Source organism: Scyliorhinus torazame, chromosome 13 (genome assembly GCF_047496885.1).
Source record: "Scyliorhinus torazame isolate Kashiwa2021f chromosome 13, sScyTor2.1, whole genome shotgun sequence".
Classification (NCBI taxonomy): domain Eukaryota; kingdom Metazoa; phylum Chordata; class Chondrichthyes; order Carcharhiniformes; family Scyliorhinidae; genus Scyliorhinus; species Scyliorhinus torazame.
In genome coordinates, this window is record NC_092719.1 from 99,236,052 (window position 1) to 99,261,236 (window position 25,185).

Sequence of the window (25,185 nt, forward strand, 5' to 3'; positions counted from 1 at the left end):
TGACCCCCCCAGACCGCTCGCTGACCCCCCCAGACCGCTCGCTGACCCCCCCAGACCGCTCGCTGACCCCTCCAGACCGCTCGCTGACCCCCCCAGACCGCTCGCTGGCCCCCTCCAGACCGCTCGCTGGCCCCCCCCAGACCGCTCGCTGGCCCCCCCAGACCGCTCGCTGGCCCCCCCAGACCGCTCGCTGGCCCCCCCAGACCGCTCGCTGGCCCCCCCAGACCGCTCGCTGACCCCCCCAGACCGCTCGCTGACCCCCCCAGACCGCTCGCTGACCCCCCCAGACCGCTCGCTGACCCCCCAGACCGCTCGCTGACCCCCCAGACCGCTCGCTGACCCCCCCAGACCGCTCGCTGACCCCCCCAGACCGCTCGCTGACCCCCCCCAGACCGCTCGCTGACCCCCCAGACCGCTCGCTGACCCCCCAGACCGCTCGCTGACCCCCCAGACCGCTCGCTGACCCCCCAGACCGCTCGCTGACCCCCCAGACCGCTCGCTGGACCCCCCAGACCGCTCGCTGACCCCCCAGACCGCTCGCTGACCCCCCAGACCGCTCGCTGACCCCCCAGACCGCTCGCTGACCCCCCAGACCGCTCGCTGACCCCCCAGACCGCTCGCTGACCCCCCAGACCGCTCGCTGACCCCCCAGACCGCTCGTTGACCCCACCCCCACAGACCGTCCGCTGACCCCACCCCCACAGACCGTCCGCTGACCCCACCCCCACAGACCGTCCGCTGACCCCACCCCCACAGACCGTCCGCTGACCCCACCCCCACAGACCGTCCGCTGACCCCACCCCCACAGACCGTCCGCTCACCCCACCCCCACAGACCGTCCGCTCACCCCACCCCCACAGACCGTCTGCTGACCCCACCCCCACAGACCGTCTGCTGACCCCACCCCCACAGACCGTCTGCTGACCCCACCCCCACAGACCGTCTGCTGACCCCACCCCCACAGACCGTCTGCTGACCCCACCCCCACAGACCGTCTGCTGACCCCACCCCCACAGACCGTCTGCTGACCCCACCCCCACAGACCGTCTGCTGACCCCACCCCCACAGACCGTCTGCTGACCCCACCCCCACAGACCGTCTGCTGACCCCACCCCCACAGACCGTCTGCTGACCAGTCCCCCACAGACCGTCTGCTGACCACCTCCCAGGACACTTGCTGACCACCCCCCCCACCGGATCGCTCGCTGACCACCCTCCCCGGACCGCTCGCTGACCACTCCGAGGACATTTCCCTCCCCCCACCCCCGGACCGCTCGACAACCACCACGGACTGCTCGCTGACCATACAACCCCCGCCAGGACTGCTCACTGACCATCCGACAATTCCTAGACCGGTCGCTGAACCCTCCACCCCAGGACTGCTCGCTGACCCGCCCCCCCCCCTCTCCCCTCAAGACTGTTCCCTTACTACCCCCCAGGAACGATCGCTGACCACCTTCCCCCGGAACCATTCGCTGGCTGCCACGGTCCTTTTGCTGACCAACCCAGACCACTCACTGACTACCCCCCCCTCCAGGACTCCTTGCTGACCCCTTTGCTGATGACCCCCTGAGCCACTTGCTGCCCTGTCGCTGGTAGCACCTGACTGGTCATGCCTTGACTTATTGAGCCCTAACCTGGCACTGAATTGGTGGCCCTGTTGCTTGTAGTTGTTAGGTGAGGATTTTCAGCTTGACCCTGATATTCCCACTCACCCTGTCAGTACACTCCTGAGGGCAGACTGCACAAATCAATTCCCAGTGGATGCAGCACCTTGTGCTGTCAATAGCCCAGTGTCTGTTCCTGCGTTTAAAAGTTTGGCACAATACTATGGCAAGAGTTAATATTGTGCTTAAAACAGCTGCTCACATCCAGTAGAATATCCCCACCTGCTTTATGTTTGAGGTGGTGGAGTCAGTTGTGAGGAGTGGATGGGGAGCCTGGAAGGAAGAGCCTGGAAGGGCGACACCGTAGCACAGTTGCTTCACAGCTGCAGGGACCCGGTTTGATTCCCGGCTTTGGTCACTGTCTGTGTGGAGTCTCCACGTTCTCCCAGTGTTTGCGTGGGTTTCCTCCGGGTGCTCCGGTTTCCTCCCACAAGTCCCGAAAGACATGCTATTAGGTAATTTGAACATTCTGAATTCTCCCTCTGTGTACCCGAACAGGTGTCGGAATGTGGCGACAAGGGGCTTTTCACAGTAACTTCATTGCGGTGTTTATGTTAAGCCTACTTGTGACAATAAAGATTATTTTAAAAAGGAGGTTTGTGGTCGGTGCGTTTGAGGAGATTGATCTGTCTGGCAATTCGGTACTTGGAAACTCTGGCACAGAGGTGAAATGAAGCTTGGGTGTGGGGGGGGGCAGGTCTGGGTGGGTCATTTAGACTGGAGTAGGTCAGGGGCTGTTCCAAGGGTTGAGGAGGATCATGAATTGATGCACTGCCAGGGTGATGAATGATAGGTGCAGACAGGTGAGTTGTGTTTGTGTTGGTAGTTGTAGGGTGAAGCCTGGAGAAGATGAGGTTAGGATGAATCAGTGATGCTTGAAGTGTAAGCAGTTCACCTCCAGGTGCCATGCTCTGCCAGAGTGTTGTCGACCATGGGTTGGTCCATTATGCTTGGTAAAGCATTGCCTTTGGTTGTGCGGTTCACCAGGAACACTCCCACTCTTACTGCCTGTAATCAGGCATATTGGAAGGATTTACAGAGTCATAATCAACCTGTTTGCCATGTTATGACTGCACCTTCCAGGAGTCCTGGAGTGGAACTTAAACCTGGAGCTTCTGTCAAGAGGCAGGGACACTACCCATTACTCCACAAGGCCCCCACCCCCAATGCAGGCATTAGCTTCATGGAAGTAAGTGGCTTGGGTAATAGACTGGTTGTGGGAATTGAAACTCTGTTCAGGGGTAAGCACAACACAGCAAGCAATCAGAAAAGAAAATGGCAAATTGGCCTTTAACAAAGGGATTGGAGTACAGGAATAAAGAAATCTTGCTGCAATCGCACGGGGCTTTGGTGAGACAACATCTGGAAAAAGGAGCAGTTTTGATCTCCATATCTAAGGAAGGAAATACTTTAATTGGAGGCGGTTACAGCAAAGGTTCACTTGACTGGTCCCTGGGGTGAGGGGATTGTCCTCTGTCAAGAAGCTGAGTAAATTGGGTCGATAGCTTCTGGAGTTTAGAAGAGTGAGAGGTGATTTCATTGAAACCTCCGATATTCTGAAGGGGTTTGACATGGTGGAAACAGATTGTTCCCCAGGTTGGAGAATCTAGAACGGGCCGAGCCTCAGGATAAAAGGATCAATTATTTAGGACTGAAATGAGGAGAAACTTCCTCACTCAAAGGGTTGTGAACCTTTGGAATTCTCCACCCAAGAGGGTTATGGATGTTCCGTCATTGAATATATTTAAGATTGGGGTGGCATGGTGGCGTAGTGGTTAGCACTGCTGCCTATGGCGCTGAGGACCCGGGTTCGATCCTGGCTCTGGGTCACTGTCCGTGTGGAGTTTGCACATTCTCCCCGTGTCTGCGTGGGTCTCACCCCCACAACCCAAAGATGTGTAGGTTGGGTGAATTGGCCACACTAAATTGCCCTTTATTTGGAAAAAATGAATTGGGTAGTCTAAATCGATATTTTAAATATATATATATTTAAGGCTGGAGTAGACAGATTTTTGGTCTCTGAGGGAATTAAGGGATACGGGGAGGGGGGGGGGGATGGGAGGGGAGTGGAGGGGGGGGGGGGGGGCGGGTGGATGATAGAGTTGAAGCCCAAAATCAGTTTGATCATACTGAATGATGGAGCAGGCCCAATGAGCTGAATGGCCTACTCCTTCTATCTTCCTTCTCTCCTTGTGTGCCAGTGTGAGCAGGTGAGGAAGGCAGGTGAGATTCGAACCCTGACACAAAGTTTGCAGCAGGAGCTTTGGCTTTTCTCATGTTTAATTTCCAGAAACGTCTGGCTTTGTGTTGTGGAATCAAGGATGATGATGAGGGTTGATGAGCAGATGCCCATGCTGCACTTGCAGAAGCTCACACCATAATTGAGAGACAGCATACAGTCACTATCTTGTTCCTCTTGCCAGTGATTCATTAACCTGACATAATACAGCTCAAAACACTTTCCTGATAGCGTCCCTAATTACACTGAAGGTTAACTGAAGTCACTGCTGCAGCTGCTAGTTTTGCTGCTTTATAATTTGCTATGAGAAGTGCAACGGGTTTGAGGCCAATTTTATTGCTTGTCGACCTGAATTAGAATGGCTGCAAGATTTATTACAACTGTACCACTGCTGGTTGAGATTGCTATTTTTAGTTATTACTTTGAATGGAGGTTTGGGTGCTCAATGTGAAGGTAAATAATTTCTGATCTTTCAGTGCTCACACTGTGTTTGGTCTGTTAATGTGCAAATCCAGTTTCACTTTTGAGCGGAGATAATCATAATCTGAACACCTCCTTCCTGTCTGTTTGCCACAAGGTAAAATAGATAGAGGTTCTTTTTCAGGAATTTTAAACACTGCAGTACTCTTTGGGCCGAAGCTTGTCCTGATGGATCATTGGGATGGTTTTGCGGTAGCCTATGTAAATATTGAGCAAACCCAAGGAGATAAATATGAGTCTGTCCAGCATTATTTTCAAAGAGATGCTTTTGGAAGATCAAACGGACTAAATGAGCTCTTTGCTGTAAAAGCTTGCAGTTATATCAGGCTATCTACCTGTGTCCTTTGCTGTGGTATTGAAATATCAGCAATGCTGGGAGATCAGAAATATTTAACCGAACACAATCTATCATTTTGTATTTAAATATGCATGAAGTGTAATGTTTGCTTTTTTTTCTTTTATGTCAGATGAGCATGATGTGACATTGACAGGTGCATGCATGCTGACACCTAACAATGACTGAACGACTGTGCAGAATCTAGGTCATCAAGTGAACCGATTATTTAAAAAGACTTGTGCCATATATACATGTAAAATATATATGTGTATATATAGAAAGAGAGAGAGAATCGGTAAATATCTGTAAAATTAGAAATCAAAAGAGAGTGCTTCATGGAGCAGACTAACAATGATCCTTCACTTAATGACCTAGACAATGGCAGCAGACCCACAGACACTGAATACAGGATGCCGAGTGAATCCGAACATTCCTTGTCCAAGATCACGCACAATGCTTTGGAGAACTTTGGCTCCCTCAGCCAGGGATTAAAGCAGCTCTTTCACCACCAGCGCCGCCGATCTTCCGTGTCACCACAAGATGGCCTCCACACCCAGGCCGAGCAGGAGTCCCCGAGCCCAAACACCCCAACCTCTGAGCTGGACTGGCCTGCCCCGCCTCATCACTCTCCTGGTCAACCCACTACTCTCAACAGGGTCCTGCAGCAAATCCGAGTGCCGCCCATGATGAAACGGGGCACGAGCCTGCAAGGCCGAAGAAGCAAGTTGGATCTTCCCAGGGGAAGCCCACAGGTATCCCGCAAGTCGGCTTCGGATGGTACGAGTGGTTTCCTGCTACATTCCAGACCTCGGTCCTCCTCAACCACTGACGCACCAACCTCCTCGTTGTTTCTCGAGCCGCTAACCTTCAGTCCTCATTTGGGAGATGAGCTGGATCGGGTAATTGCTTTTTTTTCTTTTTCGTTGTGTTTGTCCCTGTACTGTTACAGATGCTGGGCAGGTTGCCTAGTTCTTTGTAAGGCAGACTTTGAAAACTCCTTGTATTTTGTGTAGCTGAGTGCATTTGTGTTGAGTTGTTTACAGCAGGTCAACAATCTCTGCGCAGACTATTTGCTGGAGTTTGTGTCAATTGTGTTCAGGGCTTGCTGTTCCTGATGGTGGACATTCCACTCACTAAACTCCCTAAATGCTTTCCTTTGCTGCTTGGATGCTGGATTATTGAGCTTGATGCTGCGTGAAGGAGCTGAATGTGGCCTTGGTTTAAAGGCAACAGTGTATAACAATGAAGATGGAATGATGAATCGAGATAAACACATTGTAGAGCTGTGTACAGACTGGGGGTGATATCGAGACAGTGAACGGAGTATGGAACAGACTGACTCGGGGATAGCCTGGTGTGAGCAAATGTAAGATGTGGAGATTGGGTCTGTTTCTGTCAGAGGAGGTTCTGAGGGATTTTGACATGTGAAGAGACAGAGTAAACAGAACAGGGCCTTTAGTGATGAAGTGGTCTCGAACCAGGAACGAAGAGCGTGTGCAAGATTAGATGAGCAATTGGGATTTTGTTGAGATTCTTTGCAAAATTGGATTCTCTCCAGTTATTGTTTGGATGTATTTGAGCGCTGCATCACATTGCAGAGAATGTGTTGACTTTTAGCTTGGGCGGAAATTTAGTAAAATAGTCCGTTCTCTACAATAAAGATGCATAAATCCACAGGGCCTGAGGAGATGTTTCCCAGGCTGCTATTGGAGGCAAGGAGGGAGATTGTTGGGGCCCTGACGGAGATATTTAAGTCTTCATTGGCCACAAGTGAAGTGCCAGATGTCTGGAGGATAGCTAATGTGGTACCTTTATTCGAGAAGGTCAGAAGGGGTAAGCCAGGTAATTACAGGTCGATTAGTCTAACGTCAGGGGTAGGGAAATTGTGGGGAAATATCCTGAGGGATAGGATTAATCAACACTTGTAAATTAGGGAATGATCAGGGATACTCAGCACGGATTTGTTGGTGGGAGATCCTATCTAACTAATTTAATTGAGTTTTTTGAAAAGTAAACTAAATATATTGATGAGGGTAGCGCAGTTATATGGTTTACATGCACTTCAGTAAGGCTTTTGACAAGGTCCCATATGGAAGGCTGGTCCAAGAGGTTAGAGCCATGGAATCCAAGGCAAGTTGGCAAAATTGGATCCAAAATTGGCTTGTTAATAGGAGGCAATGGATGATAGTGGAGGATTACTTTTGTGATTGGAAGCCTGTGACCAGAGGTGTACCACAGGGATTGGTGTAGTCCAGTTGGGTGCCCTTGCACCCTTGCTGTTTGTTGTATACATTAATGTCTTGGCTGTGAATTTAGAAGGTATAATTCGTAAGTTTGTAGATGACATGAAAATTGGTGGTGTTGATCATGAGGGGGATAGTCTGAGGCAACAGACTGATCTTGATCACCTGGTGAATTGAGCAGAGCAATGGCAGATGGAATTTGATCCTGATACATTTTGGGAGGCAGAATAAGGGTAGGATATATACAATGAACAGACGGTCCCCAGGATGCATTGAGGAGCAAAGGGACCATGGTGTACCATGGTCCAACTTTACAAAACATTTGTCTTTAAATTTATTCATTTTTATTTATGGGACGTGGTCTTCGCAGGCTGTGCCAGCATTTATTCCCCATCCCTAATTGCCCTTGAGGACGGTTAAGAGTCAACCATATTGCTGTGGGTCTGAAGACATATGTAGGCCAGATCAGGTGTGGATGACAGATTTCCTTCCCTAAATGACATTAGTGAACCAGATGGGTTTTTCCGAAAGCCAACAATGATTTCATGGTCACCATTCGACTTTTTTTATTCCAAATTTTTATTGAAATCAAATTTCACCATCTGCAGTGGCGGGATTTGAACCTGGGTCCTCAGAGAGTGACTCTGGGTCTCTGGTTTACTAGTCCAGTGACAATACCACTACACCATCGCCTCCCCTGTGGTTAGGCCACAGATAGAATAATGTATGCAGTTCTGGTTGTCACACCATCAGAAGGATGTGATCACAGTAGAGGGGGTGCAGAGGAGATTCACCAGAATGTTGCCTGGGATGGAAAGGTTCAGTTATGAGGAGAGACTGGGTAGGCTGGGGATGTTTTCCCTGGGGCTGATGGGGGTTCTGATAGACGTATACAAAATTATGGGAGGCATAGATAGGGTAGATTGTAAGAATCTTTTCTCAGGGCGTCGAAGACAAGAAAGCATAGGTTTAAGGTGAGGAGTAAGTGGTTTAGAGGGGATCTAAGGAAACATTTTTCACCCAAGAGGGCGGTGGAAATATGGAATCCGCTGCCTGAGAGGGTGGTGAAGACAGGTACGCTCACAACATTTAAGAAGCATCTGGATGAGCACTTAAATCGGCAAGACATAGTCGGCTATTGACCAAGTTCTGGTAAATTGGATTAGTATAGATTGGTATTTGATGGTGGGCTGAAGGGCCTGTTTCGGTGCTGTATGACTCAAAAACTATGATTCTAAATACTGCGGCTCTTGTCCATACAAGTGCAGAAAGTGCACCCAACTGGAGCTCCTCACAGACCGCATGGTTCGGTTGGAGCAGCAATTGGATGCACTTAGGAGCATGCAGGTGGCGGAAAGCGTCATAGATCGCAGTTATATAAATGTGGTCACACCCAAGGTGCAGGCAGAGAAATGGGCGACCACCAGAAAGGGCAGGCAGTCAGTGCAGGAATCCCCTGTGGTTGTCCCCCTCTCGAACAGGTATATCCCTTTGGATACTGTTGGGGGGGATAGCCTATCAGGGGAAAACAGCAGCAGCCAGAGCAGTGGCACCACGGCTGGCTCTAATGCTCAGAAGGGAGGGTCAAAGCGCAGAAGAGCAGTAGTAATAGGGGACTCTATCGTCAGGGACACAGATAGGCGCTTCTGTGGACGTGAAAGAGACTCCAGGATGGTATGTTGCCTCCCTGGTGCCAGGGTCCAGGATATCTCCGAACGGGTAGAGGGCATCCTGAAGGGGGAGGGCAAACAGGCAGAGGTCGTTGGACATATTGGTACTAACGACATAGGCAGGAAGGGGCATGAGGTCCTGCAACAGGAGTTCAGGGAGCTAGGCAGAAAATTAAAAGGCAGGACCTCTAGGGTTGTAATCTCGGGATTACTCCCTGTGCCACGTGCCAGTGAGGCTAGAAATAGAACATAGAACATAGAAAAATACAGCACAGAACAGGCCCTTCGGCCCACGATGTTGTGCCGAACCTTTGTCCTAGATTAATCATAGATTATCATTGAATTTACAGTGCAGAAGGAGGCCATTCGGCCCTTTGAGTCTGCACCAGCTCTTGGAAAGAGCACCCTACCCAAACTCAACACTTCCACCCAACACCAAGGGCAATTTGGACATTAAGGGCAATTTATCATTGGCCAATTCACCTAACCCGCACATCTTTGGACTGTGGGAGGAAACCGGAGCACCCGGAGGAAACCCACGCCGACACGGGGAGGACGTGCAGACTCCGCACAGACAGCGACCCAAGCCGGAATCGAACCTGGGACCCTGGAGCTGCGAAGCAATTGTGCTATCCACAATGCTACCGTGCTGCCCTTGAGAACAAATAAATCTACACTATCATTTTACTGTAATCCACGTACCTATCCAATAGCTGCTTGAAGGTCCCTAATGTTTCCGACTCAACTACTTCCACAGGCAGTGCATTCCATGCCCCCACTACTCTCTGGGTAAAGAACCTACCTCTGATATCCCTCCTATATCTTCCACCTTTCACCACAAATAGGAAGATAGAGCAGCTAAACACGTGGCTAAACAGCTGGTGTAGGAGGGAAGGTTTCCATTATCTGGACCACTGGGAGCTCTTCCGGGGCAGGTGTGACCTATATAAGAAGGACGGGTTGCATCTAAACTGGAGAGGCATAAATATCCTGGCCGCGAGGTTTGCTAGTGTCACACGGGAGGGTTTAAACTAGTATGGCAGGGGGGTGGGCACGGGAGCAATAGGTCAGAAGGTGAGAGCATTGAGGGAGAACTAGGGAATAGGGACTGTGTGGCTCTGAGGCAGAGCAGACAGGGAGAGGTTGCTGAACACAGCGGGTCTGGTGGCCTGAATTGCATATGTTTTAATGCAAGAAGTATTACGGGTAAGGCAGATGAACTTAGAGCTTGGATTAGTACTTGGAACTATGATGTTGTTGCCATTACAGAGACCTGGTTGAGGGAAGGGCAGGATTGGCAGCTAAACGTTCCAGGATTTAGATGTTTCAGGCGGGATAGAGGGGGGTGTAAAAGGGGTGGCGGAGTTGCGCTACTGGTTAGGGAGAATATCACAGCTGTACTACGGGAGGACACCTCGGAGGGCAGTGAGGCTATATGGGTAGAGATCAGGAATAAGAAGGGTGCAGTCACAATGTTGGGGGTTTACTACAGGCCTCCCAACAGCCAGCGGGAGATAGAGGAGCAGATAGGTAGACAGATTTTGCAAAAGAGTAAAAACAACAGGGTTGTGGTGATGGGAGACTTCAACTTCCCCAATATTGACTGGGACTCACTTAGTGCCAGGGGCTTAGACGGGGCAGAGCTTGTAAGGAGCATCCAGGAGGGCTTCTTAAAACAATATGTAGACAGTCCAACTAGGGAAGGGGAGGTACTGGACCTGGTATTGGGGAATGAGCCCGGCCAGGTGGTAGATGTTTCAGTAGGGGAGCATTTCAGGAACAGTGACCACAATTCAGTAAGTTTTAAAGTGCTGGTGGACATGGATACGAGTGGTCCTAGGATGAATGTGCTAAATTGGGGGAAGGCTAATTATAACAATATTAGGCGGGAACTGAAGAACCTAGATTGGGGGCGGATGTTTGAGTGCAAATCAACATCTGACATGTGGGAGGCTTTCAAGTGTCAGTTGAAAGGAATTCAGGACCGACATGTTCCTGTGAGGAAGAAGGATAAATACGGCAATTTTCGGGAACCTTGGATAACGAGAGATATTGTAGGCCTCGTCAAAAAGAAAAAGGAGGCGTTTGTCAGGGCTAAAAGGCTGGGAACAGACTAAGCCTGTATGGAATATAAGGAAAGTAGGAAAGAACTTAAGCAAGGAGTCAGGAGGGCTAGAAGGGGTCACGTAAAGGAATTGGCAAATAGGGTTAAGGAAAATCCCAAGGCTTTTTACACGTACATTAAAAGCAAGAGGGTAGCCAGGGAAAGGGTTGGCCCACTGAAGGATAGGCAAGGGAATCTATGTGTGGAGCCAGAGGAAATGGGCGAGTTACTAAATGAATACTTTGCATCAGTATTCAAAGAGAAGGAATTGGTAGATGTTGAGTCTGGAGAAGGGTGTGTAGATAGCCTGGGATAGCTAGGGGTTGTTTAGCACAGGGCTAAATCGCTGGCTTTGAAAGCAGACCAAGGCAGGCCAGCAGCACGGTTCAATTCCCGTAACAGCCTCCCCGAACAGGCGCCGGAATGTGGCGACTGGGGGCTTTTCACAGTAACTTCATTGAAGCCTACTTGTGACAATAAGCGATTTTCATTTCATTTCATTTTCACATTGAGATCCAAAAAGACAAGGTGTTGGGCGTCTTAAAAAATATTAAGGTAGATAAGTCCCCAGGGCCTGATGGGATCTACCCAGAATACTGAAGGAGGCTGGAGAGGAAATTGCTGAGGCCTTGACAGAAATCTTTGGATCCTCACTGTCTTCAGGTGATGTCCCGGAGGACTGGAGAATAGCCAATGTTGTTCCTCTGTTTAAGAAGGGTAGCAAGGATAATCCAGGGAACTACAGGCCGGTGAGCCTTACTTCAGTGGTAGGGGAATTACTGGAGAGAATTCTTCGAGACAGGATCTACTCCCATTTGGAAGCAAATGGACGTATTAGTGAGAGGCAGCATGGTTTTGTGAAGGGGAGGTCATGTCTCACTAACTTGATAGAGTTTTTCGAGGAGGTCACAAAGATGATTGATGCAAGTAGGGCAGTGGATGTTGTCTATATGGACTTCAGTAAGGCCTTTGACAAGGTCCCTCATGGTAGACTAGTACAAAAGGTGAAGTCACACGGGATCAGGGGTGAGCTGGCAAGGTGGATACAGAACTGGCTAGGTCATAGAAAGCAGAGAGTAGCTATGGAAGGGTGCTTTTCTAATTGGAGGGCTGTGACCAGTGGTGTTCCACAGGGATCAGTGCTGGGACCTGTGCTGTTTGTAGTATATATAAATGATTTGGAGGAAAATGTAACTGGTCTGATTAGTAAGTTTGCAGACGACACAAAGGTTGGTGGAATTGTGGATAGCGATGAGGACTGTCAGAGGATACAGCAGGATTTAGATTGTTTGGAGACTTGGGCGGAGAAATGGCAGATGGAGTTTAATCCGGACAAATGTGAGGTAATGCATTTTAGAAGGTCTAATGCAGGTAGGGAATATACAGTGAATGGTAGAACCCTCAAGAGTATTGAAAGTCAGAGAGATCTAGGAGTACAAGTCAACAGGTCACTGAAAGGGGCAACACAGGTGGAGAAGGTAGTCAAGAAGGCACACGGCATGCTTGCCTTCATTGGCCGGGGCATTGAGTATGTTGCAGCTGTATAGAACCTTAGTTAGGCCACACTTGGAGTATAGTGTTCAATTCTGGTCGCCACACTACCAGAAGGATGTGGAGGCTTTAGAGAGGGTGCAGAAGAGATTTACCAGAATGTTGCCTGGTATGGAGGGCATTAGCTATGAGGAGCGGTTGGATAAACTCGGTTTGTTCTCACTGGAACGAAGGAGGTTGATGGGCGACCTGATAGAGGTCTACAAAATTATGAGGGGCATAGACAGAGTGGATAGTCAGAGGCTTTTCCCCGGGGTAGAGGGGTCAATTACTAGGGGGCATAGGTTTAAGGTGAGAGGGGCAAGGTTTAGAGTAGATGTACGAGGCAAGTTTTTTACACAGAGGGTAGTGGGTGCCTGGAACCCGCTGCCGGAGGAGGTGGTGGAAGCAGGAACGATAGTGACATTTAAGGGGCATCTTGACAAATACATGAATAGGATGGGAATAGAGGGATACGGACCCAGGAAGTGTAGAAGATTGTAGTTTAGCCAGGCAGCATGGTCGGCACGGGCTTGGAGGGCCGAAGGGCCTGTTCCTGTGCTGTACATTTCTTTGTTATAAGTACATGACTGTGCATTACAGAGAAATCTGGATCAATAGAGGGTTAAGCTGCTTCAGTGCATGGTTGACAGTTCTTGGTACATTATTCACTTACTGTCTTGGTGTTCTTTCAGGGTGTACTCATTGGTAGTGACAGTCCTGATTCTCATTGTCCACCTCCTGAATGGTCAGATTTCCGCCATCTGCAGTATTTTGCTTTCTGTTCTATTAGAACTTTCAGTGTTCATTGATTCATTCAGCTTCGTCAAGCTGCTGTCTTTGGATGCTGGATTTGAATACCCAGTGTGTGATTCACACACTGCTGGGGAATCTGTTAGTTGCCCTCGAGTGCCTGGAACCTTTGCTTCATATCAAACTCCTTTGGTGCACATCGTATGAATGTGATGTTGGATGTGTTGCTGTAAGTTGGCAGAAATTATTAATTTGTCACATTTTCCGTTGCCTGCTTATCCACATATTCAATTTCGATTTGGATCTATGTTTTTTTTGCCTCTGTGCATCCTAAAACCCTCTTACTGTTCTCAAGTAGATTTTTTAAGAATAGTTCAAGTACATGTTGCTGGCAACATTTGTCGTTCATCCCAGTCGCCCTTGAACTGAGTGGCTTGCTAAGCCCTTTCAGACAACAGTTAAGCGTTGAACCACATTGCAGTCACATGTCGGCAAGGCCAGGTAAGGGTGGCAGATTTCCTTCTCGAAAAGGAGCCAGATGGGTTTTTATGACAATTGATTAAGTTTCAAGGACACCATTCATAGAATAGAAGCTTTCATAGAATTCCTACAGTGCAGAAAGAGGCTATTCGCGGCCTTTGATTGAGCACTCTACCCATGTCCGCTCATCTGCCCACACTGCCCTATCCCCGTTACCCCATAACCTAACTTGCACATCCCTGGACACTAAAGGCAATTTATCAGGGCCAGTCCACCTAATCTGCACATCTTTGGACAGTGGGAGGAAACTGGAGCACCCGGAGGAAACCCTCACAGACACTGGGAGAACGTGCAGACTCCACACAGACGGTCACCCGAGGCCAGAATAGAACCTGGGATCCCTGGCACGGTGAGGCAGCAGTGCTAACCACTGTGTTACTGTGCAGCCCCCATTACAAAGACTAATTCCAGCTTTATTAATTGAATTTAAATTCCACCAGCTATGGTGGTGGGATTTGAACCTGTGCCTCCATCAGCCTTTGGTCCATTGATATTGCCACTACTCCACTATTTCCTCCTCATAGCAGCCGTTATATTTTCTCCTTGACCTGTTCCCTCTCGCCTTCCAACCCTGGTTTGAGCAATTGTGGTATGACCCAGTGCTCACATTCCTTTCTCTCTACAAACGTTGTCTCAAGAGGTTATTCTAACTTTGATTTGGTCTTTTGATCCATTTTGGTGTGATTTTTATTCACCATTTGCTCTGCATGAAGGAACTCTATGAATGCTGTTAGTTTGCTCTTCACCCCATGCATTAAAGTTTGCCTAATTTAAGATTGGATTAAGCATTTGCCATTGAGTACCAGAGTGTGCGGTCATCTCTGGCAAATGCCTTTCATTTTCATTCACTCTCTGTTTAGGAGACGAGAATTCTAAATCCGCCGTCTCCCTTCCCCAACAAAAAACCCATCATTCAGGAATAGAGGATGGAAGAGCAGCAAGCATTTAGACTGATGTGTGCATGATCCAGCTGTTAGTCAGGTACTGAGTTCATGAGCATAATGATTTTTAAAAAACAGATGCCAAAGCAAAATACTGCAGATGCTGGAAATCTGAAATAAAAACGGAAGATGCTGGAAAGACTCAGCAAGTCTGGCAGAATCTGTGAAGTGTTCCGATCCCCTGGGCTAGTGTACAGTCAATCCCAGGCCCACTTGACCCAGAGTTGCAACACAAGTGAAATTAGATTGGTTGAGTTAAGTTGACTACAGTCACCAGGTTTGTAAAATTTAAACACCAGTAACCTTTTATTAGTAACCGGTTTTATAATTAAATCGGCAAAAGAATACAATTGGCTATCTACTGTGATTCCCAACCCTTTCAAGCTCCCCATTCTCTCATATGTGTATATATATAAAATACACGCAGACACGCGCGCGCACAAATGCAGACACACACGGGAAAGGGTGGTTGAAAAGTAAAGAAAATATCATAAAATAAAAGGATAAGGATCTTTGATTCAAATGGATGTCTTCCAGTTAGTTTATTTCTGGAGATTAGATCTTCAGCTGACTACATTTTTCCTTAACCTTTCTTAGTAGATTCAGGATAATTTCAAGTTTACAGCAAGGATGTGCCAGGCACTCACTGGTTTTAGAAAAAAACAGTGATTATCACTCTCTCTAGTCATAGAATCATAGAATTTACAGTGCAGAAGGAGGCCATTTGGCCCATCGAGTCTGCACCAACCCTTGGAAAGAGCACCACAAGGCCAGCAGAGCACGGGTTCAATTCCCGTAACAGCCTCCCCGAAGAGGCGCCGGAATGTGCTGACTAAGGGCTTTTCACAGTAACTTCATTGAAGCCTACTTGTGACAATAAGCGATTATTATTATTATTACCTTCACCCTATCCCCGTAACCCCACCTAACCTTTATGGACACTAAGGGCAATTTAGCGTGGTCAATCAACCTAACCTGCACATCTTTGGACTGTGGGAGGAAACCGGAACACCCATAGGAAACCCACGCACACACGGAGACAACGTGCAGACTCCGCACAGACAGTGACCTAAGCCGGGAATCGAACCTGGGACAGATTTAAAATGATTGGCAGGAATAGTTTTGCACCTGGTGGTTGCAGGGATCAGGAACTCACTGCCGGAAAGGGTAATAGAGGCAGAAACCCTCAACTCATTGAAAAGGTATCTGAATCTGTACCTGGGGTCCCGTAACCTGCAGACACCAGACCAAATTCTGGAAAGTGGGGTTACGTTGGGGGCGGGGGGGGGGGGGGGCTTGTTTTTCAGCCAGCGCAGACATGATGGGCCGAATGGCCTCTTTCTGTGCCATAAACCTGTGATTCTATGAAGAAAAACAAAGGGAAGATATGTGATAAAGTGGAGGGCAGGAGAGATGAAGTGGCAAAAGGATTTTTGGTGCGATAACTAAGGACAAAGAAAAGATGGTCTAGAGGAGGTGTGAATGGCAGGACCCTGATCAGCGGCTGTCCAAAAGCAAAAGAAAATAGAGAAACAAGAGGGGGAAAAGAACCCAAATCAGCAATCCCAAAAAACCAAATTATCTCAAATTGTCCAGAAGGCTGGGAGGTTGAAAGATGAGGAGCTCTTCCTTGAGACCGAAGCAGGTATGAGTGTTGGTGAGGGATTTAAGGTACTCTTCCGACCCTCTCACAGCGTACATCAACTCTGCTCAAGGTTGCTCTTTGCACAATTTCAAGGAAATTCACAAATATCAATGAATTCAGATTAAGGAATGTGAATACAGCAAGCATTTTCTGCTGGAAGATTGTTGCATATTGTGTGTCATAGAATCATAGAATGTACAGTGCAGAAGGAGGCCATTTGGCCCATTGAATCTGCACCGGCTCTTGGAAAGAGCACCCTATCTAAGCCCACACTTCCACCTTGTCCCCGCAACACCATCTAACTTTTTTGGGACACCTAAGGGCAATTTAGCAAAGCCAATCCACCTAACCTGCACATCTTTGGACTGTGGGGGGAAACCGGAGCACCCGGGGGAAACCTAAGCACACACGGGGAGGACGTGCAGACTCTGCAAAGACAGTGACCCAAGCTGGGAATCGAACCTGGGACGCTGGAGCTGAGAAGCAACTGTGCTACCGTGCTGTCCACCGTTAGGCATGACTTAGCTGGTGGCACTCTCACTGCTGAGTCAGAAGGTTCAGGGTTCAAGTCCTATCCAGGACTGTGGACAGAAATGAAGACTGACAATGCCATGCAGTTCTTAGGGAGTGCTGCTCTGTTAGAGGTGGACTATCTTTTTGAAGAAATCTTTTAGATAGAAACATAGAAAATAGGAGCAGGAGGAGGCCATTCGACCCTTCATTATAATCATGGCTGACCATCCAACTCAGTAGCCTGATCCCGCTTCCCCCCCCCCTTATCCTTCGATCCCCTTCGTCCCAAGTGCGATATCTAATTGTTTCTTGAAAACATACAACGTTTAGCCTCAGCTGCTTTTTTGTGGTAACAAATTCCACAGGCCGACCACTCCCTGGGTGAAGAAATGTGTCCTCATCTCTGTCCCAAACAGGCTACCCGGCATCCTCAGACTGTGCCCCCTGGTCTGGACACACCCACCATAGGAACATCCTTCCTGCATCTACCCTGCTTAGTCCTATTAGAATTTTACAGGTTTCTTTGAGATCCCCCTCTCATTCTTCTGAACTCCAGCAAATACAATCCTAACCGATTCAATCTCTTCTCGTATGTCAGTTCCGCCATCCCAGGAATCAGTCTGGTAAACCTTCATGGAAGTCCTCTCAGCTGGACGTAAAAGAATTTGAAGAAGAGCCCTGGTGTCCTGACCAATATGTACCGCATATCAACATCTCATAAACAGATAGTCCAGTCGTTATCACATTGCTGTTTGAGGGAACTTCCTGAGTACAAATTGACTGCATTGCGACAGTGACTCACTCCACTTCAGAAGGTACTTCACTGGTTTTAAGGCACTTTGAGATAGTCAGCAGCCCTGAAAGTCTGCCTTTAATCAGCTATTTGAATTGCGAGTTACTGACTGCAGTGTTTCAGTTACATATCGTCTAAAACACACTGTTGCAAGGCTACTGAGAGCTCAACAATTCAAAAGTTGGACTCAGAAACCTACAGGGCTCCCTCTATGTTGTGATCTGGTTACTAACAAAGGGCAGAGCCAGGATTTGAAGGGAGGGGTAGCGTGAAGCAGATTGTGTTGAGTGATCCTCATAATGAAGCTGAACGGCAACTACCGATATTATTGCAAACCACTGTTCAGTCCTTGGACTATAGTCATATCAACTCCCAATCCAATGCAGTTGAGCATGTCTGACTGTCCTGCTAGGCATTGGACACTGGTGATGTGCTGCCAGTTGAGGTGTATTGCTGTCTGTGTTTGGAGGCCAGGCATACCCTGGTACACACAGGGGACATAATTTCCATTGTAGTTTCTGGCAATATATTCCTGTGAGAATAACTAGCAGGGCTTGACTACAGCATTCCAGTCTAATCTCAAAGTTCAAATGATATCATACACTGGAAAAGTGACAACCCAGCGCTTTATAATGGCTGTTCTGATTAGATTGCAGTTTTGAAATCTCTTTAGTCTTTAGCCTTCCTCTTATGCGGACATATAAAATCCCACAGAACGACGGGCAGCACGGTGACACAGTGGTTAGTACTGCTGCCTTATAGTGACAGGGACTCGGGTTCAATTCTGCCCTATGTCTGCCTGGGTTTCCTCCGGATGCTCCGGTCTCCTCCCACAGTCAAAAGATGTGCAAGTTACGTGAGGTTATGGAGATAGGGCGGGGGAGTGGGCCGAGGTAGGGTGCTCTTTCAGAGGGTTGGTGCAGACTCGATGGGCCGAATGGCGGCCTCCTGCACTGTCGGGATTCCATGATTCTAACGTGAAGAGTATGGGTCGCCAATCTCCAAGATAACATTTATCTTTCTAATACCAATGCTAATAAAATGGTTTATCTTATCAGTGCTCTTTGTAGGACAATGCTGCGAATAAACTGACTGTTACGTTTCCTACTTTCCAGCAGTGACGTCATTGCTGGGTTGTAAAAGGAACATTAGTGATTGACTGATTTCCTCAGCAACTCATGGACATGAGAGCAGTCATAGCCAATAGGGCTGACGTGAGCTAAATCAGGGTACCCTGTGGAATGGAACAACTGACCTCCAGGTTCGTTTGCTGTCACTAAAACCTCAGGAGATCAGCTGTTAATTTAAACACTGGCACAATCAGCCAGGCGTGGTGGTATTGTGGTCAGCACTGCTGCCTCACAACTCCAGGAGGTTCAATTCTAACCTCGGGTGACTGTGTGTGGAGTTTGCACCTTCGCCAAGTGGCGCGGGTTTCCTCCGGATCTCCCAAGATCCAAAGATGTGCGGGTCAGGTGGGGCTACGTGGATAGGGCAGGTGAGTGGGCCTAGGTAGGGTGCTCTTTCAGAAGGCCGGTGCAGGCTCGATGGTCTCCTTCTGCACTGTAGGGATCATATGAACTTGCATTAATGTAGAACCACAGAATGAACATCTCCAACGAGAGGGTCTAACCATCACCCCTTGACATTCAATGACATTACCATCACTGAATCCCCCAGGACCCGGAGTCACAACATAAGTGAATTAACAAATAATTCTTATAAACGTGTCGAACATTTGGCCCTAGACTGCTCCAAAGAGTTACAGGCACCAGATTTACAAGTAAAACATTAAACAAACTGTATGTATAACAAGAAAAAAGATTAATATGTAATAAAAATGGAACAATGGTCTGATTTAGCACACTGGGCTAAATCGCTGGCTTTGAAAGCAGACCAAGGCTGGCCAGCAGCACGGTTAAATTCCCATACCAGCCTCCCCGAACAGGCGCCAGAATGTGGCGACTAGAGGCTTTTCGCAGTAACTTCATTTGATGCCTACTTGTGACAATAAGCAATTTTCATTTCATTTCATTTCATTAATCGAACTATTCCCAAAACCCCATCCCACCCTCCACCCAGACACACACACTGAATGGGGCGGGGGGGGGGCGGGTCAAAAATAGCAATGATTAAGAGCTATGAGATGGTTCTTTGTTGCCGACATAGTGGTCTTTGTAGCCAGTGATCTCCTAATGATGTCTTCAACAAGAACCTGCAGGCTGTAGAATGCTCTCGAAATCACCAGGCAGAGAGAGATTTAAAACTGCCTCATGCTTGGATCTCTTCACAGAATTCAGAACAAATTGGAGCACTTTGACCCACCTTTCTTCAGGAAGGTTCTGAATGGCTTCACCAAATGCAAGCGAGAACAAGCAATGCCTCAGAATTCCAGACGCATTGATTGGCTGCTTGCCAAATCCATCACACTGACATCCTGGGCTCTTCTACAGAGCATCATGGGGAAGTCCTGGGCTAGTTCAAATGGCAGCTTGCGGGGGTGGGGTCGGACGGGTTTCAGTTTTTTTTAAAAAACACCGAACAGACAAAAGATTTTATCACGATCCTTACACTACCAATACTGGCATGGACAGATGCATATGTGATGGGTAAATTGATGAGGTTGAGGTCAAATAGATTTTCCCCCCTCAGTTCTCTCAGCACCCATTGCAGGCCTGTCTGGCAGATATGTCTTTCAGGGCTCTGCCTGGACATGTCTTTCAGGGCTCTGCCTGCTTGGCCTGTGCTGGTGCTACTGAGGCACTCTTGGTAATGGAACTATAAAGCCCCAATCCAGATTACATTCTGTGCCCTTGCTGCCCTCTGTGCTTCTTGCAGTTGCCGTTCAAAATGGAGGAGGCAGGAGATGGTAATTGGAAGCCTATTTCCTTCCCCGTGTTTGACCCAATGCTATGAGACTTCATGTGATCCTGAGTCAATTTTGAGGATTCAGAGGACCACGCCCTCCTGTGTCACCTCCTCTGGCGGGTCAGTCCTGCTGATGTGAAAGTTATTGTGATGGAGTAGTCTGGGAGATGAGAGGTATGAATCTGTGATTATGACTGTCAGGCTGTTTGCTTCACTCGTCTTTGGGACAGCTCTTCCAATTTTGGCGTGTCCGCAGATGTTCTTGAGATGAGACTGGGTGAGGCCCACAGCAATATTTAATTGTGCACTGTGTCATTTAGTGAAAATTAGCTGATCTCTGAAGCCAGTGATTACTGGGAACATGAGAGAAGTAAAGTGTGAGGCTCTCTATTGCGCTTTTAACATAAACCATCTCAAGATTCTTCTCGGGAGCATTTTAAAGAAATATTTGACACCGAGTACAGAGCAGATGACCAAAAGCTTGGCCAACAGGATATGACTCACACGATGTGAGGTTTTAGGGAGGAAATTCCAGAGCTTGGAGCCCGTGGTGAAGGCATGGTGATGTTAGAATCCCGGACCAGACCCCAACAGTGGCTAGGATACTTGACAGAAACCCCAATAGGTGGCACGGTAGCACAGTGGTGAGCACAGTTGCTTCACAGCAACAGGGTCCCAGGTTCGATTACTGGTTTGGGTCGCTGTCTGTGCGGAGTCTGCACGTTCTCCCCGTATCTGCGTGGGTTTCCTCCGGGTGCTCCGGTTTCCTCCCACAGTCCACAGATGTTCAGGTTAGGTGGATTGGGCATGATAAATTGCCCTTAGGTTAGATGGGGTTGCTGCATTACAGGAATAGGGTGCAGGTGTGCGCTTAAGTAGGGTGCTCTTTCCAAGAGCCGGTGCAGACCCGATGGGCCGAATGGCCTCCTTCTGCACTATAAATTCTATGATTCTATGAATATTTTATTTTAATTTTGTACGAGTGAAGAATGGTTACCTCACTCCAGGAGTGATTGCACAAAAAATAGGGATACGGTAAATGAAAACAAACTTCCTTACTAACACAGTATTAAAATATCTTTAACATTACCCCTTAAACAATGCTAATCAATACAGTGACACAATAGCCCTCAACTGCTGTCTTTATTCCCACTCAATCAACAATAAAAATCTCAACTCTCAATCCACTTTCAAATACAGTTAGCACTCAGAAATACCTGCTGTACAGAGATGTCTGGATACCCTACTTTGAGAGGGAGATATCTTTTGACACTACTTTAAAGAAAAGCTCTGACTCCTGTCAGAACCATGCAGAAACTCTGGCTGTATTTCTTCAGAAGCTGTTTCTGAGCTGGTTTTAGCTCACTTTCCAATCTCACAATTCTGAACTGTTTGGAAGGAAAATTGCTAATCTCTCCACAGACATATCTTTAACTGAACTGTAGTGAGAGCAGATACTTGACTTCTGCTCACATCCCAATCTAAAACTCAGCTAAACTGCTTTTCTGCGAAATGCCTGGTACTTTACCTCCTCCCATTAATTACATCAATTTACTAAGCTGAAATCTAATTAACTCCACAGAGAGATAACCCTTAATCCAAACAAAACTCTATTAGCTCAAGCTTTTTGCGATGTCTTAATTGCACCTCCGGCTCCCAAAACCTTTCAAACCAGGATTTTTAAAAGCACTACTGCAGTCGTCACACACTAACCCAGGCTTTTAACTCTTACTGCACCAAATACATATAGAATCATAGAAATTACAGTGCATAAGGAGGCCATTCGGCCCATCGAGTCTGCACCGGCTCTTGGAAAGAGCACCCTACAAAGGTCCACACCTCCATCCTATCCCCATAACACAGAAGCCCCACCCAACACTAAAGCCAATTTTAGACACTAAGGGCAATTTAGCATGGCCAATCCACATACCCTGCACATCTTTGGACTGTGGGAGGAAACCGGAGCACCCGGAGGAAACCGACGCACACACGGGGAGAATGTGCAGACTCCGCACAGACAGTGACCCAAGCCAGGAATCGAACCTGGGACCCTGGAGCTGTGAAGCAATTGCGCTATCACAATGCTACCGTGCTGCCCCTATAATACAATTTTTCTGAAATTCCTACCCCCATGATGGAACGATTAAAATCGGAGATACTCAAGAGGTCCGATATGTTGGGAGAGTTGTGGGGTTGAAGAAGATTACACATCTGCATCAAAGTTGAGAAAAACATTAAAAAAACAAATTAATGAACTGAGTGAGCAGGCAATGGAGAGAGAGAGAGCCTCGGGGTGGGGGGTGGGGGGGTGGGGGGGGGGGGCCTGAATGCAGTCCAAAAACAAGTAACAGGGTAGAGAGCAAAGAAGTAGTCAGAAACCTAACATTAGGAACTGCAGCTAATGGTAAAACAACAAGAAGTATAATAGTTAAGGGGATCCAAAGCAGCAGGTCAGCATGTGAGGAGAAAGTAGAGGTTATTAGGATGAACAGGCAGGGCCAGTCTAACGACTATGGAGGGGAAACTAAACGTAAAAAATCAAAATGTAAGATGTCTGTGAGAGTGAAAGTTAGGGATGAGGCTGAGTGTTATCCGAGATTAATAAAGCAGGTCAGAATGTGTGAAAAGCGTAGTGCACAAGAAAGTCCTGCAAGGGAAAGACAAATCAGTTGGATGTATTTTAAAACCTTGTACCTAAATGCAAGCAGTATTCGGAATAAGGTCAATGAGCTGACAGCACAAATACAGACAAATGGGTATGATTTTGTCGGGATTTCTGAAACATGGTTGCAGGGGGACAGGGACTGGGAGTTGAATCAACATAGACATAGAACATACAGTGCAGAAGGAGGCTATTCAGCCCATCGAGTCTGCACCGACCCACTCAAGCCCTCACTTCCACTCTATCCCTGTAACCCAATAACCCCTCCTAACCTTTTTTGGACACTAAGGGCAAATTAGCATGGCCAATCCACCTAACCTGCACGTCTTTGGACTGTGGGAAGAAACCGGAGCACCCGGAGGAAACCCACGCAGACACGGGGAGAACATGCAGACTCCACACAGACAGTGACCGAAGCCGAGAATCAAACCTGGGACCCTGGCGCTGTGAAGCTACTGTGCTAACCACTATGCTACCATGCTGCCCATTTACTGGCCAAGGATGCTCAGAAAAGTGGGGCATAGTATAAACCAAGAGAACGGCACAACGGCCATCATGGGTGATTTTAACATGCATATTGACTGGATTAATCAAATTGGCAAGGGGAACCTGGCCTGGTCAAAAAGAAAAGCCCTGGGAATTTCCTTAATCCTGCTGGCCAATGACTTTTCCTGACCCCTTTTAGCCCTGCTGACTCCTTGCTTCAGTCTCTTCCTACTTTCCTTGTATGTCTTTTAGCTTTGTATTATGGGCCAGGGTTTAGAGAACACCAAAGTATATCATGGAGTTCACCTGACCCACAACTTTGAATAGATTTTGGTTATGGGGAACACAAGGGCCAACTTTACAGTTGTGATGCAAGAGATCTTAAGTATTTTTAAACAAAACAATGTTTATTCTATGAATCCAGTTAACATTTTATAAACACACAGTAAACATCTTATCAACTACCAACACTGATACTCCCCCCAAGGATACAATACTCTATCGGTAACCCTTAGTAACTTTCCTAACACCATCCTTAAGTCAAAAACCCTGTTTAACAAAGACAGTAGGTTTGCATTCCTTACAAAAACAGGTATTACTTTGAAATCATCAAGTGATCTGGAGACATTCTTTAGCATGCAGAGAGAAAGACCAAAATAGAACATAGAAGATACAGTGCAGAAGGAGACCATTCAGCCCATCGAGTCTCCACCGGCCCACTTAAACTATCACTTCCACCCTATCCCCATAACCCAATAATCCCTCCTAACCTTTTTTGTTGGACACTAAGGGCAATTTATCATGGCCAATCCACCTAACCCGCACATCTTTGGACTGTGGGAGGAAACCAGAAGACCCGGAGGAAACCCACGCAGACTACGGAGAGAACGTGCAGACTCCGCACAGACAGTGACCCAGTGGGAAATCGAACCAGGGACCCTGGTGCTGTGAAGCCACAATGCTATCCACTGCTACCGTGCTGCCCTCAAAGCGTTTTTTCTCCCCCAACACCACCATCACTCTTCCTTTCCCTTTCCTCCTTCCGCCCGCGATGGATCTGATGCTACACTCAGGACTCCGTGGTTTGCAAATACACCTCCTTGGTTTGAATACAGCTCTCCAACTGAAAACAAAACTAAAACTCAGAGCCAGAAACAGTTTCCAGCTCAAAACAAAAGTAAAAAGCAGAGCCAGAGCCCCTCCCACACACTAACATCACTGCAGCCACTTGAGAAGTCAAACATTTCTTAAAGTGACATTCCCATGACATTTGACAAAGGGTCACCTGGACACGAAATGTCCTTTCTCTCCCTAGAGATGCTGCCAGACCTACTGAGATTTTCCAGCATTTTCTCTTTTGGTTTCAGATTCCAGCATCCACAGTAATTTGCTTTTATTCCTAAAATTCCACTCTGGCTTTGTCTGTTCCCTGTTGCTTTTACACCTTCTGCTCCTCTGTCTCTGCTGGCTGTTGGGAGGCCTGTAGTAAACCCTCAACATTGTGTCTGCACCCTTTTTGTTCCTCAGCTCTACCCATATCACCTCGCTGTACAAGCCCTCCAAGGTGTCCTCCCCCAGTACAGCTATAATGTTCTCCTCAACTAGTAGTGCAACTCCCCCATCCCTTTTACATCCCCCCCTCTATCCCACCCGAAACATCTAAATACTGGAACATTTAGACAGTTGAGGAACAGTGGCGGATGCTCAGGGAGAT

At 47.8% G+C, this 25,185-nt stretch overlaps 1 protein-coding gene across 1 annotated transcript in view; it reads left to right on the plus strand.

Moving 5' to 3' along the window:
- Window positions 1-4,830: 4,830 nt before the first annotated feature.
- Window positions 4,831-25,185, plus strand: part of LOC140388208 (transmembrane and coiled-coil domains protein 1-like) — a 464,675-nt gene continuing 444,320 nt past the window's right edge. The window contains exon 1 of the mRNA XM_072471995.1: window positions 4,831-5,622. Within this exon, the coding sequence (XP_072328096.1) occupies window positions 5,059-5,622 (564 nt within the window). The 5' untranslated portion in view covers window positions 4,831-5,058. The remainder of the gene's footprint in view (window positions 5,623-25,185) is intronic.